At 34.1% G+C, this 24,975-nt stretch overlaps 1 protein-coding gene across 4 annotated transcripts in view; it reads right to left on the bottom strand.

Annotated features, from left to right (window-relative positions):
• Window positions 1-15,213: 15,213 nt before the first annotated feature.
• LOC143083425 (uncharacterized) overlaps window positions 15,214-24,975 on the bottom strand; it is a 41,897-nt gene continuing 32,135 nt past the window's right edge. The window contains exons 7-8 of one of the 4 annotated variants that reach the window (XM_076259674.1): window positions 21,591-21,672; window positions 19,812-20,850 (exon numbers count right to left, since the gene is read on the bottom strand). In XM_076259674.1, the coding sequence (XP_076115789.1) occupies window positions 21,602-21,672 (71 nt within the window). In that variant the 3' untranslated portion in view covers window positions 19,812-20,850; window positions 21,591-21,601. Of the gene's footprint in view, window positions 15,495-19,811; window positions 20,851-21,590; window positions 21,673-24,975 lie in introns of those variants that run through there. The other 3 variants (XM_076259671.1, XM_076259672.1, XM_076259676.1) reach the window with 3 other exon arrangements.

Raw genomic sequence — 24,975 nt, 5'->3', positions numbered from 1 at the left:
TAAATCATCTAACTGTGATAGATTGACTCTAACACCATGTCTATTGGTCACAGTATCATTATTGTTACGCGATAAATAATCTGACTGTGATAGATTCACTCTGAAACCATGTCTATAGGTCACAGTATCATTATTATTACGGGATAAATCAACTGACAGTGATAGATTGACTCAGACACCACGTCTATAGGCCACAGTACCATTTTTGTTACAGGATAAATCATCTGACTGTGATAGATGGACTCTGATACTATGTCTATACGTCACAGTATCATTATTGTTATAGGATAAATCATCTGACTGTGATAGATTGTTTCTGACATCATGTCTATAGGTGACAGTATCATTATTGTTACAAGATAAATCATATGACTGTGATAGATTGACTCTGACACTGTGTCTATTGGCCACAGTACAACTAGTGGTAAAGGATAAATCATCTTACTGTGATAGATTTACTCTGACGCCATTTCTATTGGTCATAGTATCATTATTGTTACAGGATAAATCATCTGACTGTGATAGACTGACTCTGACACCATGTCCATAGGTCAGAGTATCATTATTGTTACGGGATAAATAATCTGACTGTGATAGATTGACTCTGACACAATGTCTATAGGTCACAGTATGATTATTATTACGGGATAAATCATATGACAGTGATAGATTGACTCTGACACCATGTTTATAGGTCACAGTATCATTATTGTTACGGGATAAATCATCTGACTGTGATAGATTGACTCTGACACTATGTCTATTGGCCAAAGTACCACTAGTGGTACAGGATAAATCATCTGACTGTGACATATTTACTCTGACGCCATTTCTATTGGTCAAGGTATCATTATTGTTATAGGATAAATCATCTGACTGTGATAGATTGACTCTGACACCATGTCTATAGGTCACAGTATCATTATTGTTACGGGATAAATAATCTGACTGATAGATCGACTCTGACACCATGTCTATAGGTCACAGTGTCATTATTATTACGGGATAAATCATCTGCCTGTGATAGATTGACTCTGACACCATTTCTTTTGGTCAAGGTATCACTATTGTTACAGGATAAATCATCGGACTGTGATAGATTGATTCTGACAATATGTCTACAGGTTACAGTATCATTATTGTTACAGGATAAATCATCTGACTGTGATAGATTGATTCTGACACTATGTCTACAGGTCACATTATCATTATTGTGACAGGATAAATCATCTGACTGTGATAGATTGACTCTGACACCATGTCTATAGGTCACAGTATCATTATTGTTACGGGATAAATAATCTGACTGTGATAGATTGACTCTGACACCATGTCTATAGGTCACAGTATCGTTATTATTACGGGATAAATCATCTGACTGTGATAGATTGACTCTGACACCATTTCTATTGGTCACAGTATCATTATTGTTATAGGATAAATCATCTGGCTGTGATAGATTGTTTCTGACATCATGTCTATAGGTGACAGTATCATTATTGTTACAAGATAAATCATATGACTGTGATAGATTGACTCTGACACTGTGTCTATTGGCCACAGTACAACTAGTGGTACAGGATAAATCATCTGACTGTGATAGATTTACTCTGACGCCATTTCTATTGGTCAAGGTATCATTATTGTTACAGGATAAATCATCTGACTGTGATAGATTGACTCTGACACCATGTCCATAGGTCAGAGTATCATTATTGTTACGGGATAAATAATCTGACTGTGATAGATTGACTCTGACACAATGTCTATAGGTCACAGTATGATTATTATTACGGGATAAATCATCTGACAGTGATAGATTGACTCTGACACCATGTTTATAGGTCACAGTATCATTATTGTTACGGGATAAATCATCTGACTGTGATAGATTGACTCTGACACTATGTCTATTGGCCACAGTACAACTAGTGGTACAGGATAAATCATCTGACTGTGATAGATTTACTCTGACGCCATTTCTATTGGTCAAGGTATCATTATTGTTACAGGATAAATCATCTAACTGTGATAGATTGACTCTAACACCATGTCTATTGGTCACAGTATCATTATTGTTACGCGATAAATAATCTGACTGTGATAGATTCACTCTGAAACCATGTCTATAGGTCACAGTATCATTATTATTACGGGATAAATCAACTGACAGTGATAGATTGACTCAGACACCACGTCTATAGGCCACAGTACCATTTTTGTTACAGGATAAATCATCTGACTGTGATAGATGGACTCTGATACTATGTCTATACGTCAAAGTATCTTATTGTTACAGGATAAATCATCTGGCTGTGATAGAGTGATTCTGACACTATGTCTATAGCTCACAGTATTGTGATATGTTTACTCTGACGCCATTTCTTTTGGTCAAGATATCATTATTGTTACAGGATAATTCATCAGACTGTGATAGATTGTCTCTGACACCATGTCTATAGGTCACAGTATCATTATTGTTACGGGATAAATCATCTGACTGTGATAGATTGACTCTTACACGATGTCTATAGGTCACAGTATCATTATTATTACGGGATAAATCATCTGACTGTGATAAATTGATTCTGACACTATGTCTATAGGCCACAGTACCAGTATTGCTAGAGAATAAATCACCTGACTGTGATAGATTGACTCTGACACCACGTCTATATGCCACAGTGCCATTTTTGTAACAGGATAAATCATCTGACTGTGATAGATTGACTATGACGCCATTTCTATTGGTCAAGGTATCATTATTGTTACAGGATAAATCATCTAACTGTGATAGATTGACTCTAACACCATGTCTATTGGTCACAGTATCATTATTGTTACGCGATAAATAATCTGACTGTGATAGATTCACTCTGAAACCATGTCTATAGGTCACAGTATCATTATTATTACGGGATAAATCAACTGACAGTGATAGATTGACTCAGACACCACGTCTATAGGCCACAGTACCATTTTTGTTACAGGATAAATCATCTGACTGTGATAGATGGACTCTGATACTATGTCTATACGTCACAGTATCATTATTGTTATAGGATAAATCATCTGACTGTGATAGATTGTTTCTGACATCATGTCTATAGGTGACAGTATCATTATTGTTACAAGATAAATCATATGACTGTGATAGATTGACTCTGACACTGTGTCTATTGGCCACAGTACAACTAGTGGTACAGGATAAATCATCTTACTGTGATAGATTTACTCTGACGCCATTTCTATTGGTCAAGGTATCATTATTGTTACAGGATAAATCATCTGACTGTGATAGACTGACTCTGACACCATGTCCATAGGTCAGAGTATCATTATTGTTACGGGATAAATAATCTGACTGTGATAGATTGACTCTGACACAATGTCTATAGGTCACAGTATGATTATTATTACGGGATAAATCATATGACAGTGATAGATTGACTCTGACACCATGTTTATAGGTCACAGTATCATTATTGTTACGGGATAAATCATCTGACTGTGATAGATTGACTCTGACACTATGTCTATTGGCCAAAGTACCACTAGTGGTACAGGATAAATCATCTGACTGTGACATATTTACTCTGACGCCATTTCTATTGGTCAAGGTATCATTATTGTTATAGGATAAATCATCTGACTGTGATAGATTGACTCTGACACCATGTCTATAGGTCACAGTATCATTATTGTTACGGGATAAATAATCTGACTGATAGATCGACTCTGACACCATGTCTTTAGGTCACAGTGTCATTATTATTAAGGGATAAATCATCTGACTGTGATAGATTGACTCTGACACCATTTCTTTTGGTCAAGGTATCACTATTGTTACAGGATAAATCATCGGACTGTGATAGATTGATTCTGACAATATGTCTACAGGTCACAGTATCATTATTGTTATAGGATAAATCATCTGACTGTGATAGATTGATTCTGACACTATGTCTATAGGTCACATTATCATTATTGTTACAGGATAAATCATCTGACTGTGATAGATTGACTCTGACACCATGTCTATAGGTCACAGTATCATTATTGTTACGGGATAAATAATCTGACTGTGATAGATTGACTCTGACACCATGTCTATAGGTCACAGTATCGTTATTATTACGGGATAAATCATCTGACTGTGATAGATTGACTCTGACACCATTTCTATTGGTCACAGTATCATTATTGTTATAGGATAAATCATCTGGCTGTGATAGATTGTTTCTGACATCATGTCTATAGGTGACAGTATCATTATTGTTACAAGATAAATCATATGACTGTGATAGATTGACTCTGACACTGTGTCTATTGGCCACAGTACAACTAGAGGTACAGGATAAATCATCTGACTGAGATAGATTTACTCTGACGCCATTTCTATTGGTCAAGGTATCATTATTGTTACAGGATAAATCATCTGACTGTGACAGATTGACTCTGACACCACGTCCATAGGTCAGAGTATCATTATTGTTACGGGATAAATAAACTGACTGTGATAGATTGACTCTGACACCATGTCTATAGGTCAGAGTATCATTATTATTACGGGATAAATCATCTGACAGTGATAGATTGACTCTGACACCATGTTTATAGGTCACAGTATCATTATTGTTACGGGATAAATCATCTGACTGTCATAGATTGACTCTTACACCATGTCTATAGGCCACAGTATCATTATTATTACGGGATAAATCATCTGACTGTGATAAATTGACACTGACACTATGTCTATAGGCCACAGTAGCATTATTGCTACAGGATAAATCACCTGATTGTGATAGATTGACTCTGACACCACGTCTGTAGGCAACAGTGCCATTTTTGTTACAGGATAAATCATCTGACTGTGATAGATTGACTATGACACCATGTTTATAGGCCACAGTATCCTGATTGTTACAGGATAAATCATCTGACTGTGATAGATTGACTCTGACACTATGTCTATTGGCCACATTACCACTAGTGGTACAGGATAAATCATCTGACTGTGATAGATTTACTCTGACGCCATTTCTTTTGGTCAAGGTATAACTATTGTTACAGGAAAAATCATCTGACTGTGATAGATTGACTCTGACACCATGTCTATAGTTCACAGTATCATTATTGTTACGGGATAAATCATCTGACTGTGATAGATTGACTCTGACATCATGTTTATAGGTGACGGTATCATTATTGTTACAGGATAAATCATCTGACTGTCATGGGATGACTCTGACACTATGTCTATTGGCCACAGTACCACTAGTGGTACAGGATAAATCATCTGACTGTGATAGATTTACTCTGACGCCATTTTCTATTGGTCAAGGTATCATTATTGTTACAGGATAAATCATCTGACTGTGATAGATTGACTCTGACACCATGTCTATAGGTCACAGTATCATTATTGTTACGCGATAAATAATCTGACTGTGATAGATTCACTCTGACACAATGTCTATAGGTCACAGTATCATTATTATTACGGGATAAATCACCTGACAGTGATAGATTGACTCTGACACCACGTCTATAGGCCACAGTGCCATTTTTGTTACAGGATAAATCATCTGACTGTGATAGATTGACTATGGCACGATGTCTATAGGCCACAGTACCATTTTTGTTACAGGATAAATCATCTGACTGTGATAGATGGACTCTGACACTATGTCTATACGTCAAAGTATCTTATTGTTACAGGATAAATCATCTGACTGTTATAGATTGACTCTGACACTGTGTCTATAGGTCACATTATCATTATTGTTACAGGATAAATCATCTGGCTGTGATAGATTGATTCTGACACTATGTCTATAGCTCACAGTATTGTGATATGTTTACTCTGACGCCATTTCTTTTGGTCAAGGTATCATTATTGTTACAGGATAATTCATCGGACTGTGATAGATTGACTCTGACACCATGTCTATAGGTCACAGTATCATTATTATTACGGGATAAATCATCTGACTGTGATAGATTGACTCTGACTCTATATCTATAGGTCACAGTACCATTATTGCTACAGAATAAATCACCTGACTGATAGATTGACTCTGACACCACGTGTATAGGCCACAGTGCCATTTTTGTTACAGGATATACCATTATTGCTACAGAATAAATCACCTGACTGATAGATTGACTCTGACACCACGTGTATAGGCCACAGTACCATTTTTTTCTGACTGTGATAGATTGACTCTGACACTATGTCTATAGGTCACAGTATCATTATTATTACGGGATTAATCATCTGTCTGTGATAAATTGACTCTGACGCTATATCTATAGGCCACAGTACCATTATTGCTACAGAATAAATCACCTGACTGATAGATTGACTCTGACACCACGTGTATAGGCCACAGTGCCATTTTTGTTACAGGATAAATTTTCTAATGGTGATAGATTGACTATGACACCATGTCTATAGGCCACAGTACCATTTTTTTCTGACTGTGATAGATTGACTCTGACACTATGTCTATAGGTCAAAGTATCATTATTGTTACAGGATAAATCATCTGACTGTGATAGATTGACTCTGACACCATGTCTATAGGTCACAGTATCATTATTGTTACGGGATAAATCATCTGACTGTGATATATTGACTCTGACACCATGTCTATAGGTCACAGTATCGTTATTATTACGGGATAAATCATCTGACTGTGATAGATTGACTCTGACACCATTTCTATTGGTCACAGTATCATTATTGTTATAGGATAAATCATCTGACTGTGATAGATTGTTTTTGACATCATGTCTATAGGTGACAGTATCATTATTGTTACAAGATAAATCATATGACTGTGATAGATTGACTCTGACACTGTGTCTATTGGCCACAGTACAACTAGTGGTACAGGATAAATCATCTTACTGTGATAGATTTACTCTGACGCCATTTCTATTGGTCAAGGTATCATTATTGTTACAGGATAAATCATCTGACTGTGATAGACTGACTCTGACACCATGTCCATAGGTCAGAGTATCATTATTGTTACGGGATAAATAATCTGACTGTGATAGATTGACTCTGACACAATGTCTATAGGTCACAGTATGATTATTATTACGGGATAAATCATATGACAGTGATAGATTGACTCTGACACCATGTTTATAGGTCACAGTATCATTATTGTCACGGGATAAATCATCTGACTGTGATATATTGACTCTGACACTATGTCTATTGGCCAAAGTACCACTAGTGGTACAGGATAAATCATCTGACTGTGACATATTTACTCTGACGCCATTTCTATTGGTCAAGGTATCATTATTGTTATAGGATAAATCATCTGACTGTGATAGATTGACTCTGACACCATGTCTATAGGTCACAGTATCATTATTGTTACGGGATAAATAATCTGACTGATAGATCGACTCTGAAACCATGTCTATAGGTCACAGTGTCATTATTATTACGGGATAAATCATCTGACTGTGATAGATTGACTCTGACACCATTTCTTTTGGTCAAGGTATCACTATTGTTACAGGATAAATCATCGGACTGTGATAGATTGATTCTGACACTATGTCTACAGGTCACAGTATCATTATTGTTATAGGATAAATCATCTGACTGTGATAGATTGATTCTGACACTATGTCTATAGGTCACATTATCATTATTGTTACAGGATAAATCATCTGACTGTGATAGATTGACTCTGACACCATGTCTATAGGTCACAGTATCATTATTGTTACGGGATAAATAATCTGACTGTGATAGATTGACTCTGACACCATGTCTATAGGTCACAGTATCGTTATTATTACGGAATAAATCATCTGACTGTGATAGATTGACTCTGACACCATTTCTATTGGTCACAGTATCATTATTGTTATAGGATAAATCATCTGGCTGTGATAGATTGTGTCTGACATCATGTCTATAGGTGACAGTATCATTATTGTTACAAGATAAATCATATGACTGTGATAGATTGACTCTGACACTGTGTCTATTGGCCACAGTACAACTAGTGGTACAGGATAAATCATCTGACTGTGATAGATTTACTCTGACGCCATTTCTATTGGTCAAGGTATCATTATTGTTACAGGATAAATCATCTGACTGTGATAGATTGACTCTGACACCATGTCCATAGGTCAGAGTATCATTATTGTTACGGGATAAATAATCTGACTGTGATAGATTGACTCTGACACAATGTCTATAGGTCACAGTATGATTATTATTACGGGATAAATCATCTGACAGTGATAGATTGACTCTGACACCATGTTTATAGGTCACAGTGTCATTATTGTTACGGGATAAATCATCTGACTGTGATAGATTGACTCTGACACTATGTCTATTGGCCAAAGTACCACTAGTGGTACAGGATAAATCATCTGACTGTGACATATTTACTCTGACGCCATTTCTATTGGTCAAGGTATCATTATTGTTATAGGATAAATCATCTGACTGTGATAGATTGACTCTGACACCATGTCTATAGGTCACAGTATCATTATTGTTACGGGATAAATAATCTGACTGATAGATCGACTCTGACACCATGTCTATAGGTCACAGTGTCATTATTATTACGGGATAAATCATCTGACTGTGATAGATTGACTCTGACACCATTTCTTTTGGTCAAGGTATCACTATTGTTACAGGATAAATCATCGGACTGTGATAGATTGATTCTGACACTATGTCTACAGGTCACAGTATCATTATTGTTATAGGATAAATCATCTGACTGTGATAGATTGATTCTGACACTATGTCTATAGGTCACATTATCATTATTGTTACAGGATAAATCATCTGACTGTGATAGATTGACTCTGACACCATGTCTATAGGTCACAGTATCATTATTGTTACGGGATAAATAATCTGACTGTGATAGATTGACTCTGACACTATGTCTATTGGCCAAAGTACCACTAGTGGTACAGGATAAATCATCTGACTGTGACATATTTACTCTGACGCCATTTCTATTGGTCAAGGTATCATTATTGTTATAGGATAAATCATCTGACTGTGATAGATTGACTCTGACACCATGTCTATAGGTCACAGTATCATTATTGTTACGGGATAAATAATCTGACTGATAGATCGACTCTGACACCATGTCTATAGGTCACAGTGTCATTATTATTACGGGATAAATCATCTGACTGTGATAGATTGACTCTGACACCATTTCTTTTGGTCAAGGTATCACTATTGTTACAGGATAAATCATCGGACTGTGATAGATTGATTCTGACACTATGTCTACAGGTCACAGTATCATTATTGTTATAGGATAAATCATCTGACTGTGATAGATTGATTCTGACACTATGTCTTTTGGCCACAGTATCACTAGTGGTACAGGATAAATCATCTGACTGTGATAGATTGACTCTGACGCCATTTCTATTGGTCAAGGTATCATTATTGTTACAGGATAAATCATCTGACTGTGATAGATTGACTCTGACACCATGTCTATAGGTCACAGTATTATTATTGTTACGGGATAAATAATGCATTTACGTTGGATAACTGTATATTGATTTGGGGTATGATCTACATATCATATAAGAATAAGAATAAGAATAAGAATAATTTTATTGCATCATACACCCAAAAGAGGGTCAACGCAAAACAAACAAGTTCACAACATAAAGAACATAGACAATTATAGTCCAATGATAATCACAAGATAACAAAACAAATACAAATACATAATACTATCTAAAACATGAAATACATAGAAAAAATAAACGAAAAACAACAATCAAGTTTACAGGGTCAGAGTTTGATATATAAATATGCTATTGAGAATGTTACATTATTAATGGTCAATTATTATATTAAATTTAATCAATTCATTTGAAAGTTCACCTTTCAAATAAGTTCCCAAATGAACCCCGGAAATTTGTCTCCTGGTTTGATCTGCAATAACGTTTTGACGTCATATTTTAAATATTGTATATAAGTATAGGTCATTCTTTCTTAAATATTTATATAACTATAGGTACTGAATTTCAGTGAATGTTATATTAAAATGGGTACGTTTTTTGAGGCAAAAATGGCACACCCCTACCAAAAAAATATCGAAGTTAATACAACACATCTCAAACAATCTTTCATTTCTAAAGTAAATCATTTTTTTTAAAATTTCAGTTCTATAAGGGACTTACTTACTTTGAAAGCAAAGAAAGGGGACTGGGCACTGTGTGTTTGTTTTTTGTTGTATTTTGCTTAGATTTTGTTTTTTCGTTTTGTTTTTATTTATTTTATTTATTTGCTTATTTGCTGTTGTTATATTTTCATTTATCTTTTTTTAAGATTAAAAGTGCCGGAAAGAAGGAGGAGGGGGGGGGGGGGGGTGTCATTCAGATTCTTGAAAAAAAAACTAATTTGTCCAGACAACGGCGACGACAAAGTATTTTTAAGTATCCTATATGACTGTCCATTTTCAATGGATAGTAACATGTAAAATTTAAAAGAAAATATATTTTTGAGATCTGAAAAATAAACCAGTTAAGACTTTTGTCGTGTTCTAAAAAAATGGTATTGCTAAAAATTACTAGGAAAATGAGAAGGCTTTCTTCATATGTAATCCCCGTTTCAGAATCCTTGGAATTGACCCAAAAGGGGTAAGAGAAACAAAATTCAAAATCATGCAGTTCAAAAGAAGGCTCGCAATATATTTGTTTAAATCTAATGAAGTGTACATTACATTTATGGATTTTTAGGGTCATCGGACGCAAAAATGAAAATTGAAATGTCAAAAATTCATACGCATTTAAACAACAAGCGTGTTACATATAATGACTCCTAAAGGACACCGTAATTAACACCCCTGAAGAAATCAGTAGAGGACTTTGCTATGCACTTCACGTTACCCGTAGCAAAATACTGAACATCCATTTTAAGTGAACTAAGATGATCATATTCTGTGAACTATAGACATTTTGGTATTAAATGAGACTCTAGTAGGGATCATCCTGCTTGCCCTACATTCTCAGTTTTAGATTTTAATAGATAGTTGCCAAATTTTATGCAGTGTTTCTCCAGCCAGTGGAGGAATTTACAGAACAACAACACCCCCAGAAAGGATACGTTACAGGTCAGACATTTTAAAAGTTTTTGTTGTCTTATTTTAGTTTTCATTTTTTTTTTTATTAAATTTGACTATATACTGCACAATTATTGTAAAAAAAACACAGCAAAAGCGTACTTGGTATGTCCTACGTGGAGATTGTAAGTTCTCGTTGATGTTACAAGAAACAGTAAAATCATAAAAAAAAACTTCAGATCATAGATTTATTATCTATGTTCAGATTTACTGATTACTCGAATTCATGTCAATTTTTTCATGCAAGTGGCTCTCCGTACGAACAATTCGTACGGCGAGTCCCAGGGCTCCTAGTACGAACTGCCATATAGATGAAACGTATACGAATTTCCAAATTTCGGTCTTGGAATAAATCCCGTGAATGGTGCATTGACTTTGACCCAAAAAAATCATTATGTCGAAATATAAAATCATTCAATTGATAGACTAGCCTGATGTTTAGTGACTATATGGACATGTATCCTACAAAATTTTAGATGAAAATGCCAAACACACTAAGAATACGCAAACATCTTAACTGACGATGGCTGGTTATTGTTAAAAGAATTGATGATTCAGAATAAGGAGCATCATGAATGGGATTGTTTTGCTTGTAAACAAAAACTTGGTGTTAAGGAAACTCTGGCATGTGATTGCTGTCTAGAGTGGCACCATCTGCAAATGTGTCCATCTGAAATGTGTGCCCAAACAAACGTATTGGATCTGTAAATCTTGTAAGTAGTTTCATGCGTTTAAGGCAAAATACAGATTTGAACTTAATATATTTAAATGTAAATTATATGTCTATTGTAACATTGAAATTAAATTTCCTACTTCCATGAACCCCATAGTACGTAAGTTCAATGATGGCTGATAATTATTTTAAGTAATTTATATTTCTTATTTGATATGAGCATGTTTATATTGATTCTATATTCATTATGTTTCCTTCTATTTCTCTCATTGCATGAATTTGTTTTCATTTTAAGTCATGTTTAAAATTTATTGACTGTTTTACATTTTATTTAAAATTGTTAAAGACATTTTAATCTGTGGCTCTATGTGGATTCTGCATATTTTAAGTATTTGATTTTAACTGGGATCAATATAAAACGATTGGGATTTGAATCTCTCAGTATTTCTATGATACAACAGTAAATTTTCTACGTCGTGTCTCAAACTTTCACCTATAACTTTTGATTTACTCATCATAAAATTATTCTAAAAATTATGCAGGGAAGCTGATTTATTACTGATTTGCAAGATTAAATTTTCTTTCGCATAACAATAAAATCCTAATTTTAGAAAAATAATAAAGGCATGAGGGGTAGTTTTCTTGTGAAAAGAGGTCGTAAAAATGTCAAGAAACCTTCCAATAAACAATTGAAGTTATCGATGATTAACGAGCGGCGGAATACTAGAAATCAAGAAAATTGCGTAACTTTAACTGGTTAGTTTACCTGTTAAATTCCACACTACTATTATGAAATTTAACCTGGATAAAGCTCTTAATATTGGCTTTGTAACCATATAAAATTTATGCAGGTGAGAATATTTACAGTGTGATTTTAGTTTTACTGACGTGACCCCACTAACGGAAATTTACATCAAATTTTTGGGGTTCAAAAACTGAACTTTTCATTATATATTTTTGAACTAAATATTCAACTAAATTTAAAGAAAAATATATCATAGGATGCCTCGAAGTTTCCTCTTTTCAGTCATATAATTTTAAAGTATGAAATATTTTTGGGAAAAATAGAGTGTTCCCAAATTCACGCCTACCAATCTCTCTCATTCACCACCAAATGTGATGCAAAGAAATTAATGAGAGAGACACCCGGTGCTGAATGAGAGAGATAAATTTTAGATCAATTAGAGGTAAGTACGTAAATTAAGACCCCTTATTCAATTTGTTTTAAAAATCAGAGAATGCTATTCTGTGGCAAATTCATTTCTCTATACGTTGGTATTCATTGCTTGCATGTAAACACAAAACTGACAACGTAAGACGTTTTCTCCTACAAACATGTCAATGGAAATACAAGAAAAAAAGTCAAACAATTGTCCAGAAATCAATGTTAATCTAATCTTATCTTACCAATTTCACTGTTGTAGAAAGTTTACCAGCAAGGTATCACTACCATGTCATATCAAGTGTCAGACTCTATCCGTTTTCTCTCAATCATTCTTTGAAGTTAGTGGTGATGCATGAGAACTAGTGGTGATGCAGGAGAAAAGTGGTGGTGCATGAGAGGACAACAAATTTCTTTATGCTTATATCAAAGTGTTCGACAATTATCATGTGAAATGACTGTTTCAAGTTTCAGTTATTCATCAAAACCTGAAATTGTCTTTCTGGGGACCTTAATTATCATGTTTACCTGGTTCAGTCGACATTGCGAAAGCAATGCGATGTCTGCCTTTTTGATTTTCTCTATTTTCTGATAATAAAGTTACCATTTTCATGTAATTTATCAAAATAGAGGAAGATTACCAAGAGCAATTTTTGTCCGTCCCGCCTGCAACAAAAGTCATGAAGGCGAGACGTAGCGCTCCTTAATTTCGTCGTCGTCGTCGGCGTTGTGATGATCAACATCTGGTACACCCTGTGTTTAAATTCCTTTAAACATTAATAACTTAATCAAATCATTATGAAATCATTTGAAATTTAGACAGTGACTTTATGTTGAGGAGGCACTATCTATAACAATATTTTGAGAGAAAAAAAAGTTTTATTATTTTTTCTGAATTTTATTGGCAAATGGACAGTATATTGCACATCATATTTTGTACACGCTATGGTTAAAAAAAAATTCAAACATCAATGACTTCATCAAATCTTAATCAAATCATTTGAAACTTGGATAGCAGCTTCTTCATGATCAAGAGATATAGCATGTTTCAAAACTAAATTTTGAGAAAAAAAAAAAGATTTTCTTTCTGAATTTCACTGGTAATTGGAATAAGTTTTTTGCACTTTACATTTAGGTTCAGTCTGTAGTTAAAGTTCTTTAAACATCGTTTACTTTATCGGCATGTCTCTTTGGAATTCCTTCTAAATTGGATCGAGGCACCTTTATGATCAAGAAATTGTACCTAAAAATATTTATCTATTTTTCCACAATGTACTGATAAATGGACTTAGGTTTGTTTTTTTTTTAATTTTTTTTTTTTGCATTTCACATTAAAGGGTAGTGTATTGTTAAAGTTTTTAATTATCAATATTTATATCAAACCTTCATGAAACTAACTGAAACTAGTACCAAAGCTTTTAGTGATAAAAGTACAGTGTTTTTATCAAAATTTAACAACAATATAGATTTTTCCAAAATTGATTGATAATAAGACTTATTTTTTGTCAATTTACATTCTGGTACAGTCTGTTGTAAATCTTTCCGTCATCAGAGACTCTTATTAAGTATTATGAGGTGGGGAACATTTTTCTTCAGGACAGTTTTTGAAGATCAACAAATTAAGAGTTACATGTTATCACTGATTCCATGGAACCTTAACGAATTTTTATAGTATGGATTTATTTTTCCAAAGGCCACATCTGTCTAACCCCTCGCATGCATATGCACCAGTTCAAAGGCAGGAAAATATTGGCCATGGGTACATTTAGTCGTTCTATTTTGTATGTTTGTTGATGTTGTGACAAACTAATGTGTTATACTGTTCGATATATATTTTTTTTAAATCTTGTCGGGGTCATTCAGAGCTTGATACCCTGTTGAAAAACTTGAGGTGACCACAGTGAATTTGTGTCTTGTATTATGACCGTTTTTTATTCATGCCTATGCCGTTCTAAGCCAAGTCACCATTCATGCAAAAGTTACCTTTATCAATGAGCAAATTTGAAAATACTGATCATATACACCATTGGAAAAATAAAACCATATTATAAAAAACACTCCAGGTATTCTTCCTCTATTTTTACAAATTGAGATGCAAATGGTAAAGTTATACCGAAAATAGAGAAAAATCAAAAAGGCAGACACCGCATTGCTTTTGCATTGTCGACTGATTCAGGTAAACATGATAATTAAGGTCTCCAGAAAGACGATTTCAGGTTTTGATGTATAACTGAAACTTGAAACAGTCATTTCACGTGATAGTATAGAGAAATGAATTTGCCACAGAATAGCATTCTCTGATTTTTAAAACAATTTGAGTAAGAGGTTTTAATTTACACACTTACCTCTAATTGATCTAAAATGTATCTCTCTCATTCAGCTCCGGATGTCTCTCTCATTAATTTCTTTGCATCACATTTGGTGGTGAATGAGAGAGATTGGTAGGCGTGAAATTGCGTCATGAAGTGAAAAATTCTGCGGTAGATTTCTATAAAAACAAAAATTACCCAACTTTTAGAGCAAAATTTCTGTACTTTGGAATAAAACTCTCTGTCAAAAAACTATATCATCCCATGCAGGAATCTTTTCTCTTTAAAATTTTCGGATTAATCAGATGAAGCATTTTTGAGTTACTGTACGACATTCAAGAAATATGGCATTTTTTTAAAAATCAAAGTCCCATAACTCTGGACACATCGCAAAATTGGAAAAAAAAAGGTAACCAGACATTACCAATTCCAGCCTAATTTTAAAATTTCAGTTCAATTGGATGAAGCATTTTTGAATTCATGAACGACATACAAGAATAAAGAGCTTGGCCGAGTGCACCATGATATGACCGCAATGATCGACAAGTGTTGACACACTTCTAAAGTGGACACAATAATATGTTTGACACAGTAATTTGCTGGACACAGAAATTTCATTAGTACTAAAAAGCACCACTTTGGCCCTTAATAGGTTGGAAAAACTGCAAGTCCTAGCTAAAATTCTCTGTTGGAAATTTCATAAGGACTCTAAAGAAAAAAAAAACCTTTGAAATTGGACGAGAAATAAAAAAGTTTGTTTTTTGGGATTGAGCACCACTTTCGCCCCAAATAGCTCGGAAACGGTACAAGCTACGTTAAATCCTTCGAGACTCTATCAGTGCAGAAGTTCATAAGGAAAACAATGAAAAAATCAAAATGAAAATAAGATGAAAAATAAAAATTTCATGAAAAAAAAAGAGAAGTCCGTTTTAGCCCCTTTTAGCTCTGAACCCTTAAGTCCTAGCTCAGATCTGTAAAAATTCACTTATTTTCTATGATACTCTTTGATCTCACCAATCTTAGTATTTACAATTACGTGTATTTCATTTCTCAAACAAAATCTTCATATTAAGTAGTGTTGTCAAATTGAACAATTATGCCTAACCGGTTAACCGAATAATCGTTCGACCGATTAACCGGTTAACCGGTAGTTAGGTTGATGTTCAAAGTCTTATACAAAGTACTTCACGAATGACTGGTTTTATGATACAATAAATTGACATTTATCCCAGGGTATTATAACACAATAATGCAAACACTAACACAATTAGGATTTCAATATGTAATAAATTACAAAAAAAACAAATTTATAAGTATGTACATTTAGAAAGAACGAAAGAAGAGTTATTCACATTTTTCCTCGGGTACATAGTTTTTATTCAGGAATATTATCTGGTCGATCACAGAGGAAGATAGTCGATTTCTCAGTTTAGTAACAATGAGACCCGCGCATGAAAAGATTCGTTCTGACGGAACAGAGGTAGCAGGAATACTTAAATATTGTCTAGCTAACACAAAGAGTCTGGGGAATTTACAATTATTTTCTTTCCACCACTCGAGTGGGTTTGAATCTTGCACAGCACGCTCCTTGATGTATAAGGACATTTCCGATTCATCTTGAAAGGACGTATCTTCGTCGGTGTCAAACAAAAGAAAGTCCAAAGATCGTTGGACTCTTTGTTTCTTGGCTGGTTGCTTGTCAACTTCAGTTCCAAGGTTTTTTTATGACGTTTTAACTGCGGGCTTTAATGGCACATCGTCTAACTTGGACTCTAACATTTCAATGGCGACTTTTTTTTGTTCTGGGGAGAAAAAGTTAAGTGTTCTATGCCTCGGATCAAGTAAGGACGCTAAAGCATGCTGTGTAGATGCAGTTTCAATGTCATACGGTTTAAAGCGGGTGATGAGTTCTTCTGAAATACTTGCTTTCATTTTATGCGCAAGAGCACTATCCTCTTCAGAGTTTTTTAGGTGTTTTTTTAAGAGTCCGTTGACAATAGGAAGCATTACAGAGGCTGATACGTCCTTTTCCAGACACATGTATGTTGTAACATGAGACATTTGCTTCAATACTGCGGAAATTTCAACCAGATAATCCCACTCATGATCTTTGAGAAGCATATGTGTGTCACATTTCTTAGTAACAGTTGTATCTAGCATTACATCCGTAATAACTCTGCGTTGTTCACATAGGCGTTCAATCATTAGCTGAGTCGAATTCCATCTCGTAACTACGTCTTGTATAAGTTCGTTCTGTCTTAGTCCGAACAACTTTTGTCTTTTCCTCATTTCTGCAGTTATTGTAGTTGAATGCTTGAAATGTCCCACTAACTTACGAGCATGTGAAGTAAGTTTGGCAATAGCGGGTATTTCCAAGCATGGTTTAATGCAAAGCTGAATGGTATGACCAAAGCATCTCATATCGTCAAAGTCACATTTCTCTGATGCACAATTCATGTTCCTAGCATTGTCATGTACAGAACTCACAATTTTACCGTCCAATTCAAACTCTGAAATTGTAGATTTCAGTCGTTCAGCAAGATTTTCGCCTGTATGGCGTTCAGGCATTTCACGAGTAACAAGCACATTTGACTGTAAATTCCAGTCTTTGTCAACGTGATGTTCTGGACTGTTAAAAAGCTTTTTGTAGCATTCGATGTCCATGTATCAGAAGTAAGGGATACGCTGTCAATGAGATTTAACTCTTTAATCAAACTCTCTTTTTTGTCACTATATGACTTTTCTATTCTGGATTTTATAGTATTTCTAGACGGAATTTTAAATTCTGGAGCTATTATCGACATAAGTTTTGAAAATCCTTTTCCCTCAACAATGCAAATGGGTAGGTAATCCAATATAATCATATCCACTATTGAATTTGTTATTAGTTCAGATTGAGTAGACGAAAATCTTCTAGATTTGGGTGTCTGAACAAAGTCTAAAACCGATGACTGCTTAACTTTCTCAGGCGTTTCAGAAAAGTCATTGGGATGCTTTAACTTCAGATGATTCAGCATATTACTTGTACCACCAGTATAGACTAATTCCATTTCACATAGTTTGCATTTCACTATTTTGGAGTCGGCATTACGTTTAAAAAAAGACCAAGCCTTAGATGACGGAGGTGGCATATTTACATGTACGCACACACAATATAAAGTCAAAGTGAAGAAATAAACTAAATCGTAAAATTTATTCAGCATGTTCAGCTTACAACTGTTCAAAATAAACTTAATATGCTAATTATGTTTACATTATACTTGCCCGGAGCTGACAGACAAGTTGTCTATGTGCTAATTAAGTAATAAAATTTAAATGTTTTCAAGGTTAACAAGATTAATCAATAAACTGAACAATTGATCTGTCTAATCAAGTACCAATCAATTCGTACAATCATTTCACATTATTTACTAATGATTTCAGTACACATTTACATCAATTTTATTAAAATTTTAAAAAGGTCCGGTTAACCGGTAAGCGTTTTTGGTATTCGGTATTCGGTCGTTCGACTGGTTAACCGTTGACAACACTAATATTAAGTGATCAATGACTTGTTTGTAGAGCTTTTATTGCTGATCATTTTTGCAATTTTTAATTTTTTTTTTATCTATTAAAACTTATTAGATAATAGCCAAAAACATTAAAATTGGCCAAAAATAGTCTTTTATATGCAATAACCCCTATGCGGGGGCCATCCGACAATTTTAACTCAAAAGTAACTAAGGTAGATCTTGTCAATCTGAACATTTGTCACCCTGTCAGATTTTCTCAATCTGTTACAGTTTCCAAGATGGCAGTTAATATTTGCATTTTACCCCTATGTTCTATTTTTAGCCTTGGCAGCCATGTTGGTTGTCCGGCAGAAATGTCGTTCACAACATTTAAACTAGTTACCCTAAGGATGATTGTGGCCAAGTTTGGTTCCATTTTGGCTTGGCAGTTTCAGAGAAGAAGATCTTTGAAAAAGTTAAAGGACTGACGATGACAGACGACGACGGACGCCAAGTGATAGAAATAGCTCACTTGGCCCTTTAGGTCAGGTGAGCTTAAAACTAGAAATTTATATACCTATAAATTTGCTTCCATTTGGTCTCATCAGTCAGGGTAGGAATCAAATTCATGGTTTCAAGAAATATCTATATCATCTGACTTTCCCTGAGACCTTCCTGGTTCTAAAAGTTAGTACATAATTGTTAATGTACATAACTATTCCAAACTTGAGCTTTTAATTTTTTAAAAATCATCAATTTTTATTTTCATTTCAAAAATTGTATTCAGAGGATATTTAATATTTGACAACAAATAAAAATAAATAATTCTAAGTTTAATTTAAACTGAACCAGGAAAGTTTCGACCTGCCAGTTAAGCATTAGGACATGCAAGTATTTACATATATATATGAACATAAATACAATAAAAATTTGATGCCTGAAAACTGTAGAAGCAAGACAAAATACTCTACCAACTGAGGATTACCCCATACAATTTAGCTAATCTATTGGGAGTCCTCAAAACAAAATTATATACATAAAATAATATACAAAAAGGTGAGTTGACCAAAGAAATAAAAAACAATACCTTATACACAACAAACAAGCAAGTAAAATGTCATATGAAACAAGTATTAACTATTATATTAATTTTACACAGTATTTTCAGAAAATTTCCAAATCTTCAACTGTCCATGTTTTATGGGTGAACAGAACTTCAGCTGATAATGTGATTAAACTTTTGTCGTATACATCCTTTGTATAGTGTAATTCATTAGTTTGAAGTGCAGATTTTGAATATTCTATAGGAAAAGTATGATTTAAGGCGTATAATACAAGCATATCAATAACAATATAGACTAGCTACATCCCTTTTTGATATTTATCCCATGGCTTTTTTTCAAGATGCACTTTATATTTTCTTATCAAGTTAGTTATAAGAATAGAGGATGTGGTATGATTGTCAATGAGACAGTCATCTGGAAAGGTTCCAAGTACAAATAAAAATTTATCTACAGGTTACCGTACGGCTTTCAACAATGGACAAGAATCCACAACATAAAGTAAGCTGTAAAAAGCCCCTAAACAAGAAAATGTGACACAATTCAAGATAACAACAAACCTTTATAAATTTAGATTTACCTTTATAAATCAAGGCATCATGCATCCCCTGTAGGTCGATATTAACAGAGATTTTCATATACAATGCTATAAACCTCTTTATATAAGCAAAAGTAATACATGCATATAACTGCCAATAAGTGCACTCTAAATCTAAGACTACTTTTTAACTCATGTAATTTATATCAAAAGAGCAAAACCTAAGAAGATATAATTGTAACAGGATGCTGTTATAGATGTCCAAAGAAACACAAATTGAATTCTCCTTCAAATCAAAAACTATCTCCAGGGCCTGTATAATTCTAGAAATGCCCCTCAGGGCACTAACCTTGTATGATCAGTGAATGTGCCTTGCTAAAACATAGGGTAATCCATGATTACAAAGTTCGCCTCATCTGCAACATTCTTTGTACCTAAGACAAACCTATAAAACACAATAATTCATAAAAGTAAGAGCTTTACCTAAGGAGGGTCAACTATGCATGAAATGTAGGTCAAATTACATGATCCTAGACCATATAGTGACTGAGAAATGAACTCGACATAAACTTTAACCAAAGTCAATCAAGCATGAAATGTAGGTCAAATTGACCTATTTTGGTATGCATGCTGACAGGCTCCCAAAGTTACATCCCCACATCAAGTGACACGATCCTAGGTCATAAAGTATCCGAGAAATGAACTCGGATGTAAACTTTAACCAAAGTCAATAAAAGCATGAAATGTAGGTCAAATTGACCAATTTTGGTATGGATGTTGCAGGCTCCCAAAGTTACACTCCCACATCAAGTTATATGATCCTAGGCCACATAGTATCTAAGAAATGAACTTCGACGTAAACTTTAACCAAAGTCAATCAAGCATGAAATGTAGGTCAAATTGACCTATTTTGGTATGGATGCTGACAGGCTCGCAAAGTTACATCCCCACATCAAGTTACATGATCCTAGGCCACATAGTATCTGAGAAATGAACTCGGACGTAAACTTTAACCAAAGTCAATCAAGCATGAAATGGAGGTCAAATTGACCTATTTTGGTATTGATGCTGACAGGCTTGCAAAGTTACATCCCCACATCAAATTACATGATCCTAGGCCACATAGTATCTGAGAAATGAACTCGGACGTAAACTTTTAACCAAAGTTAATCAATGTGTACTTACATTTTTGATACTTACCAATCACTTGGTGTGAAAGTTGAAGGAGCCTTCCTTTTTCTCTTGCCAGTTTTGAGTGATACAACTTCTATTAATTCATTATTATTACAGGTTCAAGATAGGAATTAAATATTAAACAAGATGAACTGTGAGCTATTACTCACAAAAGTCTACCCCCGCTAACCATATCATTATAGGATCTGCAAGTTCGTAAACAGGAAGTAGAAGAGCAGCAGACCTGAAAACCACTTAAACAATACAGCACCCCAACCTGATACTTGATAACAAATATCTAATAGCTGTAATACATAGTAGTTGAGAAAAGTGTTACGAAAATTTTTCATTAATATCCCTGTCTAATTTATGTACTAAGTCCGTAAACAGGAAGTTGAAGAGCGACAGACCTGAAAACCGCTTACACAGTACAGCACCCCAACCTGATGCTTGATATCAAATATCAAATAGCTGTGATTCATAGTAGCAGAGAAAAGTCTTACGAAAATTTTTCATTAATACCCCTATGTCTAATATATGTACTAAGTCTGTAAACAGGAAGTAGAAGAGCGACAGACCTGAAAACCGTTTACATGGTACAGCACCCCAACCTGATGCTTGATACCAAATATCTAATAGCTGTGATACATAGTAGTTGAGAAAAGTGTAATGAAAATTTTTCATTAATACCCCTATGTCTAATATATGTACTAAGTCTGTAAACAGGAAGTAGATGAGCACCAGACCTGAAAACCACTTACACGGTACAGCACCCCAACCTGATGCTTGATACCAAATATCTAATAGCTGTAATACATAGTAGCTGAGAAAAGTGTTACAAAAAAGTGTTACGGATGGACTGACAGAGGACGGTGTTACGGCCAGAAATCGCCTTTAAATTGTAGCCAACAAAAGACACAAATCAATAGTAAAATTTAACAACATTTAATATACAAAAGTTTACAAAAGGTATTAAACAAATATTACTGTTAACTTAACTGTCAAAATATGAGTCCAATCTGTTATCTTTATCTGTATCCGGAAATCTTTCGGAATCCAATTTGAATATTACGTTCACTACTAATGTCACAATCCAGTATGATGTTGTCTTTAGAATAAAAGTGTCAATCCAAATGCTATGAATACTAATGTCTATCAATGTCTATGTCCAAGTTTAATTATGAGAGTTTAACTTTAGTGTCTGTATATATAGTGTTGTCATGGAAAATTCTAGAACACTCTATAATGGAACATTGTGGAAAATCCTGGAAAGTTTAAGGATCATTCTAGAAAGTTCCAATCATTCTGTGATTGTTCCAGTGATTCCTAAACTGCACAGTTATAAGATTATTTGGTAAACAACTATCAGGCCATACAACACAAATTAGGCCAACATAAATAAACATAATAATTACAATATCATAACACCTCCCCCCTTAAAAGAAGTTTTAGTGTAACAAAAACTTATCATGAATAATATGAACAAAAATACATAATATATACAAAGTGATTTAATAAGCTCTAGATAAAGCATCAGCTATTACATTATCTTTACCCTTAATATGTTTTACAATTACATCATATTCCTGTAACAATAAACTCCACCTAGTCAACCTCTGATTCTTGTTTCTCATTTTATGCATGAAGGTGAGAGGATTATGATCAGTATAAACAAGAATAGGATATACAGTGGGATTCAAATATACATCAAAATGTTGAAGTGCTGACAACATTGCAAAACACTCTTTTTCAATAGTTGAATAATTTTTCTGATGTTTATTTAATTTCTTAGAAAAATATGATATAGGTTTTTCAACATTATCATCTGTCTCTTGATATAAAACAGCTCCTATTCCTACATCGCTTGCATCAACGGCAAGTTTAAATTGTTTTTCAAAGTCTGGAGTAATCAGAACTGGACTATCAATTAAAAGTGATTTGCTATTTTCAAAAGCTTTTTGACAATTTCCGCTCCATAAAATTTAGAATATTTCCGTAAAAGATGAGTCAATGGTTGAACAACAGTAGCAAAATTTGAACAAAATTTTCTGTAAAATCCAATCATGCCTAAATATCTCATAAGTTGTTTTCTATTTGTAGGAGGTGGAAATTTGGAAATAGCTTCCACTTTAGCCATAATAGGTTTTACTTGACCTTGGCCAACTGTATGCCCTAAATAATCAACAGTGGCCTGACAAAATTCACTTTTACCAAGATTAACAGTCAAATTTGATTTTGACAATCTATCAAAGGTATCATATAAATGTGTTAAATGCTGTTCCCAGCTATCACTACATACAATAAGATCATCAATATAAGCATAACAACGGTCTAAATCTTTTATAACATTATTGATCATTCTTTGAAATGTAGCTGGAGCACTTTTCATGCCAAATGGCATTACAGTATATTGAAATAAGCCATTTGGTGTAACAAAAGCTGATATTTCACGAGCTCTCTGTGTCAATGGAACTTGCCAATAACCTTTCAATAAATCAAATTTGCTCACAAATTTTGCTTGACCAATATTGTCAATACAATCGTCTATCCTTGGAATCGGATAGGAATCAGATTTTGAGACTGAATTTACTTTTCTGAAATCAGTCACGAAACGAAAAGTTTTATCTGGTTTTGGCACAAGGAGACAAGGAGAGCTCCATTCACTGTTACTCGGCTCAATAATATCATTGTCAAGCATATATTTAATTTCTTTTCTCATAACTTCAAGTTTGAGTGGATTGAGCCTGTAAGGATGTTGCTTAATTGGACAAGCATCTCCGACATCAACATCATGACAAACAGCAGTGGTTTTGTTTGGCACATCTGGAAAAAGATTTTTAAAAGAAAATACCAAAGTTTTTATTTCTTCTCTACGATCAAAAGACAGATGTGCAAGTTTTGAATCTAAATTTGACAAAATTTCTGAATTTTTCAATCTAACTGTCTCTTCCATAGTTTTACAACTAAAAATTGGTTCAATTACATCTGGTTTGTCATGATTGTTCTCAAATTTAACCATGCCTAAAGTGGCAACTGGTTTACTATCACATAGAACATTAGTACGCTCAAAATATGGTTTTAACATATTAATATGACACACTCTATTTTGTTTGCGCCGACCTGGAGTTTTTACAATATAATTCAAATCATTAATTTTACTCTCTATTGTATAAGGACCACAATATTTAGCCTGTAAAGGATGTCCAGGGACTGGCAAAAATACAAGTACCCTATCACCAGGCTCAAAAACTCTGTCCCTGGCATCTTTATCATACCATATTTTCATCTTGTTCTGTACATTTTTTAAGTTTTTCTGAGCAATTTGACAAGCAGTATACAATTTTTCTTTAAATCTAGATACATAGTCTAAAAGATTCAAGTCAGTATGTTCAGTAAG

Source organism: Mytilus galloprovincialis, chromosome 7 (assembly GCF_965363235.1).
Source record: "Mytilus galloprovincialis chromosome 7, xbMytGall1.hap1.1, whole genome shotgun sequence".
Taxonomy (NCBI): domain Eukaryota; kingdom Metazoa; phylum Mollusca; class Bivalvia; order Mytilida; family Mytilidae; genus Mytilus; species Mytilus galloprovincialis.
Note: the sequence above shows the minus strand (reverse complement) of the source record. Positions and strands in the feature narration are given on the sequence as shown.